Below are 16247 nucleotides of genomic sequence, written 5' to 3'. Positions count from 1 at the left end.
ATTTAGAATAGACAATGCAAGACAAGTAAAATTAAGATATTCACAATCCTGCTGAGACACCTTCCTAAAAGTTCCCTGAAACCCTTTAGAAAACCCTTTATTGTCCCCAGGAACTCCCTCACAATCCTCCGATACCACCTTGCAAAATCACAGAGCAACATTCACGATGGCTCCGTTCTATTAAGCTATCCCAGTGAGCATGTGCAGCAGCAGGGCCCTAAAAGTGGCACACCTGCAGTAAATGGGATGCGGACATTAATTGATGTGATTGGTTACACCTGTTTGAAAAGTCCAAATGTTCACCTGGAAAGTTCGACCAGGGTTTTCCTCCTACTGACTGGAGTTTTGGAAACTTTTTCTGCTTAAAACTTGAAACATTCAGTGTCACACTTTATTCCCATGGTGCATGCAGCCTCACATTTCTCTCCGGAAAACAAAGGGATGAATCGTGGATAACTTTTTCCTCAGTGCACCAAACCAACAAAGCAAGAAGTAGCACTCTTCGAGGACATCATTTGAAGGCCCACATCCATTTGATGGCGAAACTGCAGCTCCCAGACCTGCAAGTTCTATACTGTACTGTGACAACAGCTGCAGTATAGCTGCCATAATGAGACCATATGCTGAGCCAAGAGTGCATTCCTCCAGGGTCAGGAGTATGTATTTTCTTTTTATTTATTTATTTTTTCTCGGTTTGACAGGTTCATGACCAGTAACATTTTGTTGCACCCACTATTCTTGGCATTAATGGAAGCAGAATGTGTCTTATTGTGTTTTTATTCCATACAATGTTTACTCTAGTCTACTAAAAAATAAATCACTTATCTACAAACTGTTCACTGCAACAGAAAATGTTTATTCTGCAAATATTATCACTGTCAATCTATTTGATTTGTTTTCCAAAAGTAAATGAAACATGATTAACATTCTGTTGTGTTGTTACGGAATCATTGTGGTCATTGTTAAATATAAGAAAAGTCAATGGCAGCCGCTGACTCTTTCAATATTTAACCAGAAAACTCTCTAACCTTAAGTTTTTAACCTACGGTAATAACAAACAGGACACAGGAAGTCAAAAGTCATGTGTTTTGTATGTCCTAAAACTTCTGTTAACTATAAAAATATTTTGGCATAGAAAAACCAACACAAGTACAAATTGCCAGTGATCATCATCTACGTAAAAAAATTATGCCCTCCAAAATGTACTAGGCCAAGCAAATGAGTTGGTTTATAAACACAACTTTAAGGAGATGGAGTTGCTTACTGGTTCAAGCATTTGCACTCATAAAACAAAGAGAAAACTTTCTTCTCTTTCTCTTTTATTATCCCAAGTTTACAGACATTCTTGTGAGTCACAATGGATTGATTTGTAACTTATCAAGCAGGAGACTCTGACGTACCTTCCACCTCAGAACCACTGGAGAAACTGCGGAGGGTGAGGCTAACACACGTAACATTAACCATACAACTGCTGCCAACTTGTTTATACATGGCACTATAGGTCAACCTACACGTTAGTTTAGGCCCAGTTTATGCAACATAATTTTATACAATCACCTGCAGAGTATATATTATATATCAGTGTATATCTAGCTAATGGGTCCTTGAAAATTGAACCTAGATATTGTGAGGATGTAGAGAAGGATGACTAACCAGCTCTCTTTGTTCCACACAAACATGAGCCAGAATATAATCACAACTCAAGTATGATTTAAAATGTATTCATTATACTCCTTCTCCCATTCAGCTCTCTCAGCACCCATCTTGGTCTCCTTGCCTTCTTTTCCTGATTTTCATACAGCACATGTTCTCCATGGTAACCTTTGTCATACGAGACCTACCTCATGTTGCCGGTTACACCACGCAAATGAATCTAAAACACGTTCGCTTTGTTTGTCTCAAGTGACTCCCTCACAAACTCAGCCTCAACAATCTTGTCACTCTTCTTCGCCGATGACCTCTAGTCTCTCAACTGTCCTGTCATTTCCAGTAAGAATACAGTATTTTCTTGCAGACATCCCGTGGCTTTGAAGTCAGAAATAACCGTGTTGACTGGACGGAGGCACTTAGCCGATTCCTATGGCAACTGTGAACACACACACTGGCAACATCTTGTGAATCTTTCCACGCTGCTCCAATTAGGCTCCGAACGCAACGGCTGACAAACGCATTTCACTCGCTTCTGCCTTTGTTTCTCCATGTTTTCACATCTCTTATTCAGCAGTGCTGACTCATTATGTAGGGATAATGAGGTGGCTATTGTAATTGTTGTGGTTGAATAATTTACAAGAGATTTGAGCAGAGTAATGAAACACTCGCAATATTGTTCCGTATTAGAATATCAAATTGACACAGATCAACTGTAGTGTAAACAAATCTATGCGTTGCGTTTAGCTTCACTAAATCCTTTTAAGCTCTTGAAGTCTTTTTCTAAACATCAAGGCTGAGGATTGTTAAAGACGTTGAAGTGGCATATTGCATTCGCCAGGTGAAATACCACTCACGCTGGTAGTATTAATGAGGAAGTATATTGATTTGTCAGAATAGATCTGTCTCACATACTGTCAGAGATGATTAGATGTGATTCAGAGGCAGCGGGTGAGGCTGAATGCAGTCTTGAACATCTGAACTTGGCAAGGATGTTATTTTTATAAGTGAACTGTCTCCTCATCCTGAAGAGCATCCACAATCACAACTCATAACACGCAGCAAACAGATCCTCACTGTCCAAATGAAATGGTGGTGCTGCATACAATCACTCAGTTGGAAAAAATGGGCAGTGAAAGGTACAATCTGGTGTTATTCTTTGTTATTTCTGCGCACAAAAATAAAACGTGAATGTAAAGGTGGTTACGACACTGCTGGTGCTCACTGTAGTCATATTTTGAGATATAAAACTTGGTGGTGTCGTTATCAAAGTCAAATTCTGGTGATGCAACGCTACCTGAAACACCTTTGTCCACAGACCGCATGGTTGCTGCTCTTCCACCCTCGCTGCGAGCCATCTGAACTCTACTGGTGCTCAGAGGCCTGATACCCCGATGAACTGGGATGTCAGCTTGAGTCAGCAGCATCCATGGGGTCAGGCCTCAGAGGGACAGCCACACAACAGATGGATCCCAGCGTGGTGCTAGAGTTACATCCTCCTCTCTCCACCCAGTGGAGCCCTCCTCGTACTTCACAGCCTCTGGTTTGTGTGTGTGCGCGTGTGTGTGTGTGTGTGTGTGTGTGTGTGTGTGTGTGTGTGTGTGTGTGTGTGTGTGTGTGTGTGTGTGTGTGTGTGTTAGCAGGTTCTCACCTTTCAAAAATGAGAATTGGCAAGAGAGGAACTAGCAATTATGTAGGACGCCACAACAGATGGTATCTTATTTACTTGTGAAGTTATATAGTAAATGATTTGCATATAATCACAATAAAGATGTGTGAAACAAGGATTTTAAAAGCCCTTCTGGACTTTACTCAGCCCATGCCTGGGGAAGGTACACTCGCCACATCTACTTCTATTGTAAATTAATGCTTTGCAGTTTGAGTTGGTTACTTTAAATTAGGGCTGGGCAATGTGGCCTTTCTTTTCTGTGAGTTCACAATAAACAATATATATCTTGATATTTTTAAATCTCCCCGAAGCACTTTATAAGTGCTAGGACTGGGCAAAAAAGGTAGGTATGACTATTGGTGCCTGCTACTAAAAATAATAACAGAATGAGATTGTTGATAAATAATCATCAGAAATGAATGAGTGGGAAAAGATTATTAAGAAGTATTACCAGACGATATCTAGTCTAATGTTAATGATATATATCGTAAATATTTTCCTCACCCCTGCTTTTGATACTGATTGTATTCCACATTTAAACGTATTCTACTAATGCATACTATAGCACTCTACTTTACTGTTGATTGCCTGAACTTTAAATGCAAATAGGATCTGCTCTTTCACTTTAAACATAACTGAAAAGAAACTGGAAAAGTGGAAGACAGTGAAGGGCACTAAACATTTTGGTTACTAGCTTCCTTGTTGAGTTTGAGTTGTTGAGTCGTTTATTAGATTAGTCTCGCCTGTTAAAGATAATGAAAATCTACATATGGAGGAAGGCTGACTTCGTATATGGCCTGTTGTCTTAACATCGGTCAGAGAAGAGTTATTTGTGACTTTCTCAGTAATTATCACTGTAGTGTTGTGTTTAGAGAGTCAGCTACTCATGGTAATGATAACAAACTGCTGGTAAGTCAAGTTTCACAATAATTTGATATCAGACTGATGACACCAAGCTCACATTAGCTGTGGGCAGTAATAAGAGTCCAACTGGTGAATTTAATTCCAATTTTCACCCTCTTTTAGCTCTGTTTTGGTCTCTGCTAACTCCTGAGGAAAATATCTAGCTATTTAACTGCTACATATGACACTATTTTCACCAACTAGTTGCTACCTGTATTATTCTGATGTTTTTGTTGGACCGATGTGGACTGCAGTACAGTGATTTTTGACCTTTTGACCTTTTTCGATGAAAATGGATAATGCAGCCGAAGGTGACATGAGAGCAGTGAAAACTACCTAAACTTATGTTGCAGGACAAGACCAACAACGCAATAAGCTCAAAAAAGCCATAAAACTCTGTAGAGCTTTGGGAGTAGGTTGTAGGTTAATCACTGCAAGCTACCCTTTTCACATACAAGTGATCCAGTAATACTACAAAAAATTGATTGTGGCCAAATTAGTTTCACTTGCTACAACTTGCTGATGCACTGAATCTCTGCTGTGTACCACACTACGGCAACAATGCAGAGTTCAGCCTCAGATATCGGATATTGGATTTTAAGGTGGTTAGAATATAGTACATGAGGCATGCAAACATCGTCACCACTTTCATTTCTTACAAGACACCTTATCTTAATATTAGCATTGATTTATTTATAGGGAATGACAGTCTGCAGCCTGTATTTAGTCTCAGTGGCCAAGTAAGCCAGTGCTTGATGTTCTGGACTGGGAAAGCTTAATTTCATGCGCTGTTATCAATCACTTCCATTACCGCAGCCCACATGCATTTGATGGCAGAGGTAATAAAAGAAAAACCAAACCACAGACAGTGTTTATGATGGAGCACGCTGCTCACGTCTATCTATACTTTAAGCCCTGCGCTGGCACCATACTCGTAAGAGTAAATGCACAAGTGTTTTGATTGATAACCCCTCCACTGTATCATTTCAGTCCTTCCCCGTGCATTTATGCTCTCCCTCAGCAACTCCTTTGTTCCCTCTCACAGCGTTCTCTATTGCCTCTCTCAATCAGCCTCGCCAGGTCTATAAATACAATGACAAATCTGGCAGTGAGTTTGAGAGGGGACTTTTTGCACCGCGGCGCTCCTTTGCAGAGACTCAGCCACATGGCAACTGTGCAAAACAAAGTAATGTATATTTCACTCCTGCTCCGTTATATGAGCAGTGGAGGGGCTGCGTTTAATGATTATTACCACAGTAATATCTTGAAAATGTCAGAGGGGGCAAGGCAGCCTCATCGCTTCTAGTTGAGATGTGGTGTGAGGCTGCATTTCAGTGTCGAGGTCGTAAAGTGATATTGTAGTTCCATTGCCCTAGTTACTGGATCCAATTTAGGGCATCGCTCAGCCTTAAATTTGTACCTGTCTGCAGTAGCGGGGAAGCCTAGTAAAGCTGTAACAGGATGAGCGATCGACTCATCTGTTTGTAATGGGCCTGAGCTCATTGGACAGCGCTCATAATTTGACCCGGAACAAGCTCTGACAGAAACAGAGCGCCAGATTAAGATGCATTCCTATCACACCTCCCCCTTCTCCTCCAGCCTGCAGCCCCGGTTGCTTCCCTCTGACTTTTTCCCCGCTGGTCGCTCTTATTTGCTGTGAAATTTCACATTAACCTTCCGTAACCCATGCAGTGCAGGCAACACCAAAAGCAACTTTCCAATCCGCAAGCACTCCTCTCACAAAGATAATCGTTTGCCTTGTCATTTCTCCGCACCCCCACTGCCCCCCCATCCAGGAGATAAACTCTAGCACTGGAAAGAGCAACAATTTGCAGCAGGAGCTCCTGCACCGCAGAGACCTTATGATCCCATTCTGCAGTATCAGACGCTGAGGAGATGAGGTAAGCCTGTTTCTTCAGCCTCCCTTTCTGGTTATCACCCTCCCACGGGCAGACAAACGCGAGACGAAGGGTCCTTGGGAAAGCAGAGCATCGGCCGCGCTTCAATATAGTTTTGGGTTTGACAACCATTTTTACAAAATATAAATCAAATCTTCGGCAAAGTGACAATACAGATCGAGGTGCGATTAGGTGTAATTGAATAAGAATCCTCTTGGAGAAGGAGAAATGGAGGGTGAAAAACAGGTTTCATGCCTTGAATACGTTTTTCTATTTATGAATAACACAAGTTACACTGAAGGCCTTATCGCTTCTGTTGTGGGCATCAATAATCTTATCAATTTGCCTCCCTGTATTGTTTTTCTCTCCACAGCCCAATGAGTTGTTATCATACCGTAAGCCTCCCAAGGACAGCGAATGGCAGGCCTCACACTCCCTATAATATAGAGTCTACTTAAGTCCCCTGGTATCTCAGTTAAGAATGTCACTTGCAGAAATGAAGGGCACAAGAGAGAAATACAGGCTAGCGGGCGCTGAGAGGGGATTACAGGTTTTTTGTCCGAGGGACAATTGCGGCTGTAATTATTATGAATTGGTTTTGCTGCAGACAGCCGAGTTTAAAAGGAGAGAGATTTGAGAATGTGCAGATCGTTCAGTCATGGCGATGGACTTTGCTTCCCTGTAGTCATCAAAGTCCTCGGCTCAATGACTCCTGTTCAATTAAAAGCCCATTAGACAGGAGGTGCCTGGTTCCTGCATTTAACCTCCCTTCTGCAGTGCTGCAGTCACCTTTTGCCCGCAGGACGTAATTAGAGAATCAGAATTAGAAATCGGAAATATGTGACCGTCTTGCATACTATGTGGAGACTGAAAGCGAGTCCTGCAGCTCTTTACTGAGCCCTCAATGTAGATTTATGTTCTCTGTTGTCACAAAAAGCTCAAGAACTAACAGATTATGAGCATTATTAGATTGTAACCTGCCCTCATAGTTACTATATTGTGCTTACATTATATTCACTTATATTGTCCCTTCTGGTCTACCATAGAAAAATGGTGGTGCAACATGGCGGAATCAGTGAAAGAGGACCTGCTCAAAATGCTCATTCAAAGTGAATGAAAACAGCCATTCTTAGTTTCAGGTAATTATACACTTGTTATGAATATTATATTTCTGCCCATAGATCCCTCTAAATCCTACACACTGGACCTTTAAACTGAACAGAACAGGTAAGGCATGAAAACATCTTCACTAGTACCACAACAATACAGGCAGTCACAGCAATGTGTTAGCTGCAGACACATCCATTTTCTTTATGGGAACAGCAAAGAAAGCAAAGAAAACTATGCTTGCATTTTGCACTGCATTGATTTCCATTGCGCTTCACAACAAATGTATTAAGTCTTTATCATAGCGTGTACCTATTGAGTAGCTGTCATGGACTGAAGCTTCATCTTGTTTGACATGACAGGCTATGTTTGCGCTCGGAGAATATGTGCTTATTTATATGGGAACAAAAGTATCGTGTATGTCAGAAAATGACACGTGATGGATTATTGCCTGGACAAAGTGACAGAGATCAAGCAGAGGGAAAAAGCAGGCTGTTTAACACAGAATGAAAGAAGAGCCTTGCACTCTGTGGTAAGAAAGAAAGCAGAATCATTAAACTGGCTCTAAATCCAAACACAAGCACTCATAAGAAAGTCACGCCGTCCAAAACTGGAGGACACTCCAGCAAACCCCAGTACTCGCTTCTCTTTGGCCTTTCATCCCATTTTTTGTTGAACTAGTTGCTTAAAGAAAGGAATTTCCTAAAACCTTCCATTCCAGAGGCGCTCTCAGCTGACTTTATTAATTAGCATGCTCCTTTTTTACCCAGCCTCCTCCTCCCCATTCCGCTCTTGTCTAATTTTTCCGGCCGTGAAAAAGAGCTCCGAACAAAGCAGCGTGGATGAAATGAATTGTTATCCCCGCTAAAGCCCTCAGAAACCTCACTTGGCCGTCAGATTTCCTCTCAGTGTCTCTGCCTGTCCCCATTGTTCTTTGACACTGTGTGATATAAACGCCACTGGCAGCCTTGAATACCCCCCCAATCCATCTGCTGCAGCACTCACTATATCACAGCTGTGATTCACTTTCTTCATATAAAATGTATTTTAAAAGGGCCATTAAGGCTGCTTGCTGGGCATCCACTGGGTCCCTTTCCAAAAAATAAAGCAATTCAAGATTCTTTTTCTTGCTACATTATAACACAGCTCTTCAAATATCCCCATCATCTTGTCCATGTCCTTTCATGTTGGGATTAGCCGCTTCTAAAGTAATTTTCCTTTCTAAGACTCCCCATTGTCGAGGCCCCAAGATGCCCTGCCTAACTAGTGAACAATCTGCCAATCAATCAAACATTCTCTCCAGAGAGAGAAGCTCTCTGGTGTTACATCCATCCTGTAAACGCACTGATTGTGATATTGTGATGCAACCTCTCCTATTTAAGTCCACCTGGTCGTTGCGATGTCATTCAGTGCACGTTGGTTTTGATCGCCTTCTTTCATCTCCATCTGGTATTAATGACACAGCAGTGCCTCATCACTGTGTGTTCAAATTTAATCAACGCACAAATATGGAAGCCTGACAGGAGAAATAACCAATATCCATATTTTATCTTCTAATATTTTAAGAACTTTTAACCAGCAAATATGCTAGCATATTAGCTAGCTTGTGGTAGTGCTAGCCCACTATCCCTGTCAGTCAAGTGACCCATTCTGTGCAGATCGTAGCTGCTGCTTGAGAGTCTCCCTCATGGGGAGGCACATTGCTGCAGCAATGTCTGAAAAGTGGAGAGAAAGTTGACAACTTTGCATATCTCATATAAATACACATTTCATCGGGGACATGAAAGCAGAAAGGCTGCTCTGTAAAACACCAAAGGGGTCACAAACACTTTCTCCACAGTCGTCAGCCACTGAAACGCTGATTCTGACAACATTAAGGGAGAACATTATGAAATGGATGCCCAACATGTGAGATGAGTGTTTGAATTCTGTTCTTAGCACAAAAACCCGTATTCATACTTTATGAATGCACTGCACTGTGTCTCATGTCGTTTCGTCATAGTGCGGGTTTATAACATGCCATGTGGCACTGAGACGCTGGGGGCAGCCGGTGCAAAATTGATGTCATAAACCACCATGTGTACAGGAATGTCCCCCGCTGGAGGACATTAAATTTACAAGGGTGGCATTTGCATTTCTATGTTTAATACAGAAACCAGTGAGAGGAAGTTTTTGATCTTCCATTCATCTCATCAGCACTCTGACAGCGGGCACTGGGCACTGGGTGTTTTTGCATAGTAAGTCTTGAATACAGCTGAAGACATTAGAAAAATACACAGCACTTTAAATTATATTTTGAAAAGAAAGCTAATTTGGGTACAATGTTGTATTGGTCTTAAGAGATTCATCCAGCAACCCTGACATCTGGACAACACAAAAAACTCAAAAGGGTCTCACTTAGTGCATCCTCACTCACTGCATACTGTTCACACTGCTGCGGCATGTACTTAATACATTTTCTCATGTTTCTTACAGGAAATTTAATCCAAGTAGAGTTGGTGAACTGTGGAAAAGAAGCTTTTCAGACTTTGTCAAGACGTCATTAAGCAAAAGCATGAAAATATCATGAGCACTTTTAACTTGGTCTGAGCTTGCAGGAAGATTTTGTAAATTCCAGTAATCCTCGACACCACGCTTTAACTGCGCTTCTTATCATCTCTGGCTCACCTTGTACTGCAACTCTACTATTTTGGCACAGTAAATATTCTGGACTGTCACCAAAATACCAATAAACACAAAAAAAGACAGAGAAAAAAGAGGATAAAACACTATGTGCTTGATGAAAATGCTGGTTTCCTGGCAAAATATCCTGCTGTACATAGTGTGCCTTCACAAAAATAGAACACATCAACTGCAGCAGGGATTAATTTGGTAAACCTTCAATTTCCAAGTCATTTTTAAAGTTATATAGCCATGCCAGGGGGGAAAGAGAGCTTTAGATGGAGGGAGAATGTACATGACAGAGAGCTAGAAAAAGCAGGAGGTGGATGTACTTTTTAGGCCTGTAGTCAGGGATGCTCCTGTCCAAGGAGATGCGGTCACTGAGTTGAGCGTTGTAGCCGTACTCCTCGTATTTCCCCTCGGCGTCACGACTGTCCTCTCCCAGAGTGGCAGCAGCTCCCCCTTGGCCCAGGCCTCCGGGTCCCTCAACTAGCCCCATGGGCTTCGCCAGACCTGCCAAGAAAATGACACAACAGAGGGACCATCATACAGATGTACACGGCCATGTGTAGAGAGAGACACAAATACACAGAGAATATGGATAGACAGGTGAGAAGAGAGGCCAGGCAGAGGGGCAGCTGATGGACAGTCTCTGGCAGGGTGAGGAGACTGGTGTATGGCAGCTCTGAGACCCAGCGGGGCTCATACACAGGGCATCATTACACTGTCTGTCAATGAAAAAAGCTGCAAAACACCCACACGGATGCACACGTCACAGAAGCCGTCAGAGGCAGTGGTAGAAAGGCCAACACTCGACTAGAGACTTCAGTACTGTTTCTTTCAAATGCTATAATTCGCTACATTCCGAGTGGTATCTATTACAGAGTAGAAAAACATTCACTAGCAGAGTGTTAGTTTGTGAACAGTAGCAATATGTACAACAATGTAATACAATTAAGGATCATGTTATGACGAGGTGTGGTAGGGTTAGCATTATTGTACCTCTGCATAGTTAAAGAAGGACCTTAATGAATCTATGATTTAAAGCACCACCAGGCAGACACGCAAGGCGACACAAATCAAACACACCCACGACAAGCAGGTCGTGCAGCTGGGTCTGACTCATACACTCAGCGTGGATACTCCAGCAGTGACTTCTACATTCACTTTTGAGATTCTACTCTTGGGTTTTTGAAAACTTTGAGGGCAGAGTGGTTGAGCGGACTGACAATTTAATGTTAGCTAGTTATAAAGTAGCACGATTTGATTATAATCATAGGGTAGAGATGGAGCAGCACCTCCAGGCGCCTGAGCTACTGTAGATTCCATTAGAGGAATTTTCTTTTCTGTCCCTCCTCGTTGTCAACCACTATATGCTCTTTTTTCATTACCACAACTGGCATGAGATTTTCCAGATGGTTTCCTTTAATACTTTGCATAGTCTCCTCTGGTATTTTGTCTCTCCATGAACAAAATGTTCATGTTCAAATACAGTTTTCACCCCATGCGGCGCTTAAAAAAGTGTGGTATTATCATGAGCAGCAGCTCTGTGCTTCAGTGTTGTTATCGTGATGAGTAAAACACGTTCCCTTATCGCACTGCACTGTTTACCTGCAGGTAACATATCAATAGCAGATACAATGCTGTATCAAATAATGTAGCCTGCTGATGCTTAGTTGAGATATGGGCCATAAATATAATATAAATACAGTATACCTGTCGCAAGTGATAAGGAGAAAAGATCCCTATGATCAAATAAAGTTTTTGACCTACTTATTGAAAACTCGGGTAAGATACAAAAGTGTAGTTTTATAAAGGTGAATAAATCGTTTGAAAAGGAGGAAACCAACACCATATTTCAGGAGCCTGGAATCTCCCATGCTGCAAATAGATAGGAAAATAAATAAATAAAAATCCAAGGACCATTTTTGACCCACCTCTGCATTTATCATCCCTTCTCACACATTGCCTCAGTGTTCACATCAAAGCCCACGTTTCAGTTTGCTTAGCGGTGAATGAAAGCCGGTCCTTGGTCATCGTCATCATGTGAGGCTCCTCTGGTCTAACACAACTAGATCCAGCACCGGATTTAATGTGTCAGACTTAAAATATCCTTCTGCTCTCATTAAAATGACTCATGACTCATGTGATTTAACCGAGCGCCACTTTGGTGCTGTGACAGTGACATCTTCAAAAGGGGGAAGGAGTAAAATGGTGCGCGGTGTCAAAAATTGATATCTTGGCTGATGAAAGAAAACAGCACGTTCAATGATTCAGACTTGTCCAGAAATGAATTCAGATGGAGCGGTGGGGGGGCTTAACCATATGCTTCTTCTTTATATTTTAAAACAGCACCCTCTCACTATCAATATGTTTATGGACCTTCCCTTTGACTTACAACATTCAACATCCACCACCGTCCTCCCTTATCCCATCTCAGAATGAATTCAAACTTGTTAATTATCTTTTATATGGCTTAAATTATATATGAAGAGTGCAAATATGATAGATGTTTTCTTTACAGAGCATTCCAGCTGCTCTCAGTTGAACCAACAGCTACTAAATGAGTATTGGCGTGTTAGCACTGTTAATGAGTAAAGTCTGTCTGCTGCGTACGACAAAACGAGCTATTACAATCCACGGTGCACACAAAAGGCCTGTTTTTCACACAACAATTAAACGTATCTTTCTTGCAGTAAATGTTGCAAGAAAAGAAGAAGCAATAAATCAAGTATTTTCTTCGGCTTGTCCCAACAAAAGCACGTTGTCAGCTTTATTCATACCTTCCTCTGCTGCTTTGACTATTGTCTGACTATTTGAAATTCCATGAAACTGCAGGATAATGTCAGATAATTGATATGCGAGCCAAGCTTCCAGTGTGGCCTGCACAGAAAAATCGAGCCGCGTCTGTTCTCCATATCAACAGATGGACACACAGACAGTAAGTAAACAGCGCATACCAATGAAGAGCTCATCTCTCAGCTTCACCCCTCCAGGAACTGCGGAGTAATCACCATATTTGGATGGCCTCAAATCCTCGGGTGCTACTGAAGATTTGTAATTGGAGCTGAATGGTTGCAAACTGGCGTCTCCCACGAGAGGGATTTAGCATGCCCTGCACCAGCCAATGTGGTGGCATTTTGACAAGTATGGGTGGGGTTCACGTCACCGACCAGCCATCTGGCACAGCGGCCCGTGTCGCACAATAACACAGATACCCTCCAGAGCCGGAGACTCGAGTCTGGAGGGCCTCTCTGTCTCTGCATGAGTCTTGGAAGCAGGACAATGCCTGCCGGCTTTGTTTTCTGCGTTATTTTGCTTCCCCCTGCCTTCCACTTTCTCTATCTGATTGGACGAAATTGCATTATGGGATGAGAAGCCTGAAAGTCTGATCCACTGTTGTCTGTCTGTAGCATTTCAACATAAGTTTAAAGACTCTGCAGGTGTAATTTCATTACAGGGATTTTGTATTCTTGATTTAAAAGAGTTTGTAAATCTTGTGCAGGGTTCTGTCTTTTTGTAGCTGCTGATAAAAAACAAGAACCTGCTTTGATAATGCCTGGTAGGTCATTTGAGGGAGTCAGATTGCTCAGCCTGGTTCTGATTCATCTGTTTTGTTCTCTCTTTATTTTGTCTTGTCCTTTTGTTACATTTGCTTGGGAGAGAGAAGAAAGAAAAAAATTGAATATGCATGATTAATCAATAGCAGAGCCCCAAACGCTTCTTTTACACAGCAACATTTCTTCACAAACAAAAATAGAAGCTTTTAATGCATCTCTTGAAAGGAAAGAATTGGACTGTGCAAATCTGTGGGCAGAGCGTCGCCCTAACGCTGTGAGGATTAAGAGCTATTCCCACGGCACCGGTTAAAAATGTATGTACACATGATCCTGGGAGGCACTTTGTATAAAAGCATTCAGCAAGTGGCCTGTTATGTTTCTGGTAAATAACAGAAAAAAGAAAAAAAAGATGACAATGTCTAAAGGCCTGGTCTCTGTAGTGCTGAGACTGAGATAACTGCAGCTGCAAACGGCTGAAACAACTGACACCTAACACCTAACACCTGTAGTCTTTGACTTCACAACTTTAGAATCTCCATGAATTTCCTGCAAAGTATTCTTTCACTCACTACTTCCGATGTGAGTTCACACTTCAAACACCACATTAGCGCTTTCATCATCTCACTTGGAGCCAGTTACAGCCCAACATCTGCTTCTTCCTCTCAGTGTCAGCTGGATGTGGATCCTTGACACGTCGGCTGCCAATTTGAATCTCATTGCGTCCGCGCGTGCATCTGTCCCTGCGCTCGTTCCTCACAATCCATTTGTCCAAATCCCCCTGACACGATACATTAAACCGCTAACAGCTATAAATAATACAGCGACCCTAAGAATGTGTCTGATTTGGCCTTTACAAGATAGTGTCTCGGATTCAAAGATGACCCCATTTTTAATGAAAGATTTAAGAGCAAGAGTGGATTTATGTGTGTCCAAAGTGATGCAGCTGACTTCTAAATATTGATGGCGAGCGGTGGGCTGGGGGATTCTGAGATCTCTTCAAGAAGAAGAAAAAAACTCCTTGTGGAGAAGTTTGAAGCCTTCAAAGGCCAAAACAAATCTATGAAATACTGAGGGAGAAGAGCCGTGTTAATTCTAGCACTGCCACTCATGACAGCAGCCGGCATGTCATGAGGATAACAACTGTGATTTGGAAATTGGTAACACTAGAGCCCTAAATTATATCAAAACAATGGATTGTTCCCCTTTTGTGATATTTAAGCACGCGTGGTGTGCATAAACAGCACAAACTGCAGAGGGAGGACAATAAGTTCATCTTTTACCCTTTTAGCTCATTTGTTTTCTTTATCCGTTTGTTTTTCACACTGGTTCGGTAGTTAGGCAGCTACACTAAAATAACCCATTAAAGACCCCATTTGCAGTTTCAGTCCGTTCTCTGCTTGTTTGGAACTCGGACTCTCATCCATTGGCTTTGACTAAATGCTGCCTTGGAGTGAAAATCTATTTTGGCGACGTGTGACAGGCAAAATCACACTACCATGTGTTTTGTGCGTATTGTTAACACTGAATAGAGAGCTTCCTCTATCCAATATTTGTAATTACAGGAGTGTAAAGCGATGCTATAATCTGTATCTGTTCATTTCACACATCATCTCTGCATTCCTCTGTGTCCTCATTTACACCGCAAGTTGTTGGGAATCATCTGCCGCCTCATTTTTCTGTGTCCATTTGTGTCATGTGTGCTGTATGTCTTCAGCTGCTCATAGAAGAGTAACTCTATATTCAAAACATTCACGTCAATGAAACAGTGGCATGCTGTTGACAAAAAAATGTGGCATCTCAGCTAATTGTGCCATATTGCTTATGAAAACTAGAATTACCGCCTCTCGGTTGTATGCCTCCCCGCACGAGTCAAGTTGCAGATTGCTGTGTTGTGTTGCAGAGATATCTACTTAAGTTAGCATGCTAACCAGCTAGCCGTGGCCTGTCCTGGTCCAAAGCTCCTGTGCTAGCGGGGTAAACACTCGCTCTCCCCTTGTCCCCGAGCTCCCAGTCTGAACTGCAAGCTGCGCAGCTAACTGAGCTAACTAGCTGAGGGCAGCTACAGTTAGCAGCAGTTAGTTGTTACTCAGGTGATGTGCTGCCCCCTGTTTGTTTTGAGTATGGATTTGACAGGTGGCCAATTCTTACATACTGCACCTCTAACCACCCAATTTGAATCTGTTCATTCTTTCAAATTAGAAGAAATCCCCTCAAGGCGTACTGAGATATTGAGTTCCCTGGAATGGGGCTGTCGAACTATCAAAAATATGGAGAAGGTCAAGACAAAATTAAGTTGAGGTGTCTGGCTCTCTTGGCCGTTTTGCATACACTTCTGAGACGGTCATCTTAATTCAGTTCATCATTTTTCTGTCTCTTTTCAGCCAACACTTGCTTTAATTTGTCAAGCTTAAATATTGCATCAACAGGTTTATAACAACCTGCTCGGCAACAGTCAGGCTTTATCCCACAATGTGAAACAAATCTTTGAAGAGGTGATTCTCATTGTTGTATACACAGCTGTATATCATGCAAATTGTCTATATTTGTTTACATTTCAGCAAATCTGCATTAAAGTCACGCTGCATTAAATAGCAAGTCTGAATCTGATGACCATGAAGGAAGATCACGGCAGATTTCTTTCATCAAGATCCATACATTATTCCCTGAGAAATTAACACAAATTAACACAATGTTAAAGTAAGTGAGAAACAATTCCTGGATCTGTCCCTTTATCCGGATCTGCACCAGAAGTTAGTGGGGTCTGTTCTGGGCTGTGACCCATCCTCCATCCAAGTTTCATGA

At 42.0% G+C, this 16247-nt stretch overlaps 1 protein-coding gene across 1 annotated transcript in view; it reads right to left on the bottom strand.

Moving 5' to 3' along the window:
* The window catches only part of galnt9 (polypeptide N-acetylgalactosaminyltransferase 9), a 93824-nt gene that overhangs the window by 69467 nt on the left and 8110 nt on the right, over positions 1 to 16247 (bottom strand). Inside the window, exon 2 of the mRNA XM_073466760.1 lies at positions 10218 to 10398. Within this exon, the coding sequence (XP_073322861.1) occupies positions 10218 to 10398 (181 nt within the window). The remainder of the gene's footprint in view (positions 1 to 10217; positions 10399 to 16247) is intronic.

This window comes from Pagrus major, chromosome 5 (genome assembly GCF_040436345.1).
Source record: "Pagrus major chromosome 5, Pma_NU_1.0".
Lineage (NCBI taxonomy): Eukaryota > Metazoa > Chordata > Actinopteri > Spariformes > Sparidae > Pagrus > Pagrus major.
This window is presented reverse-complemented; position numbering and strand designations above follow the sequence as displayed.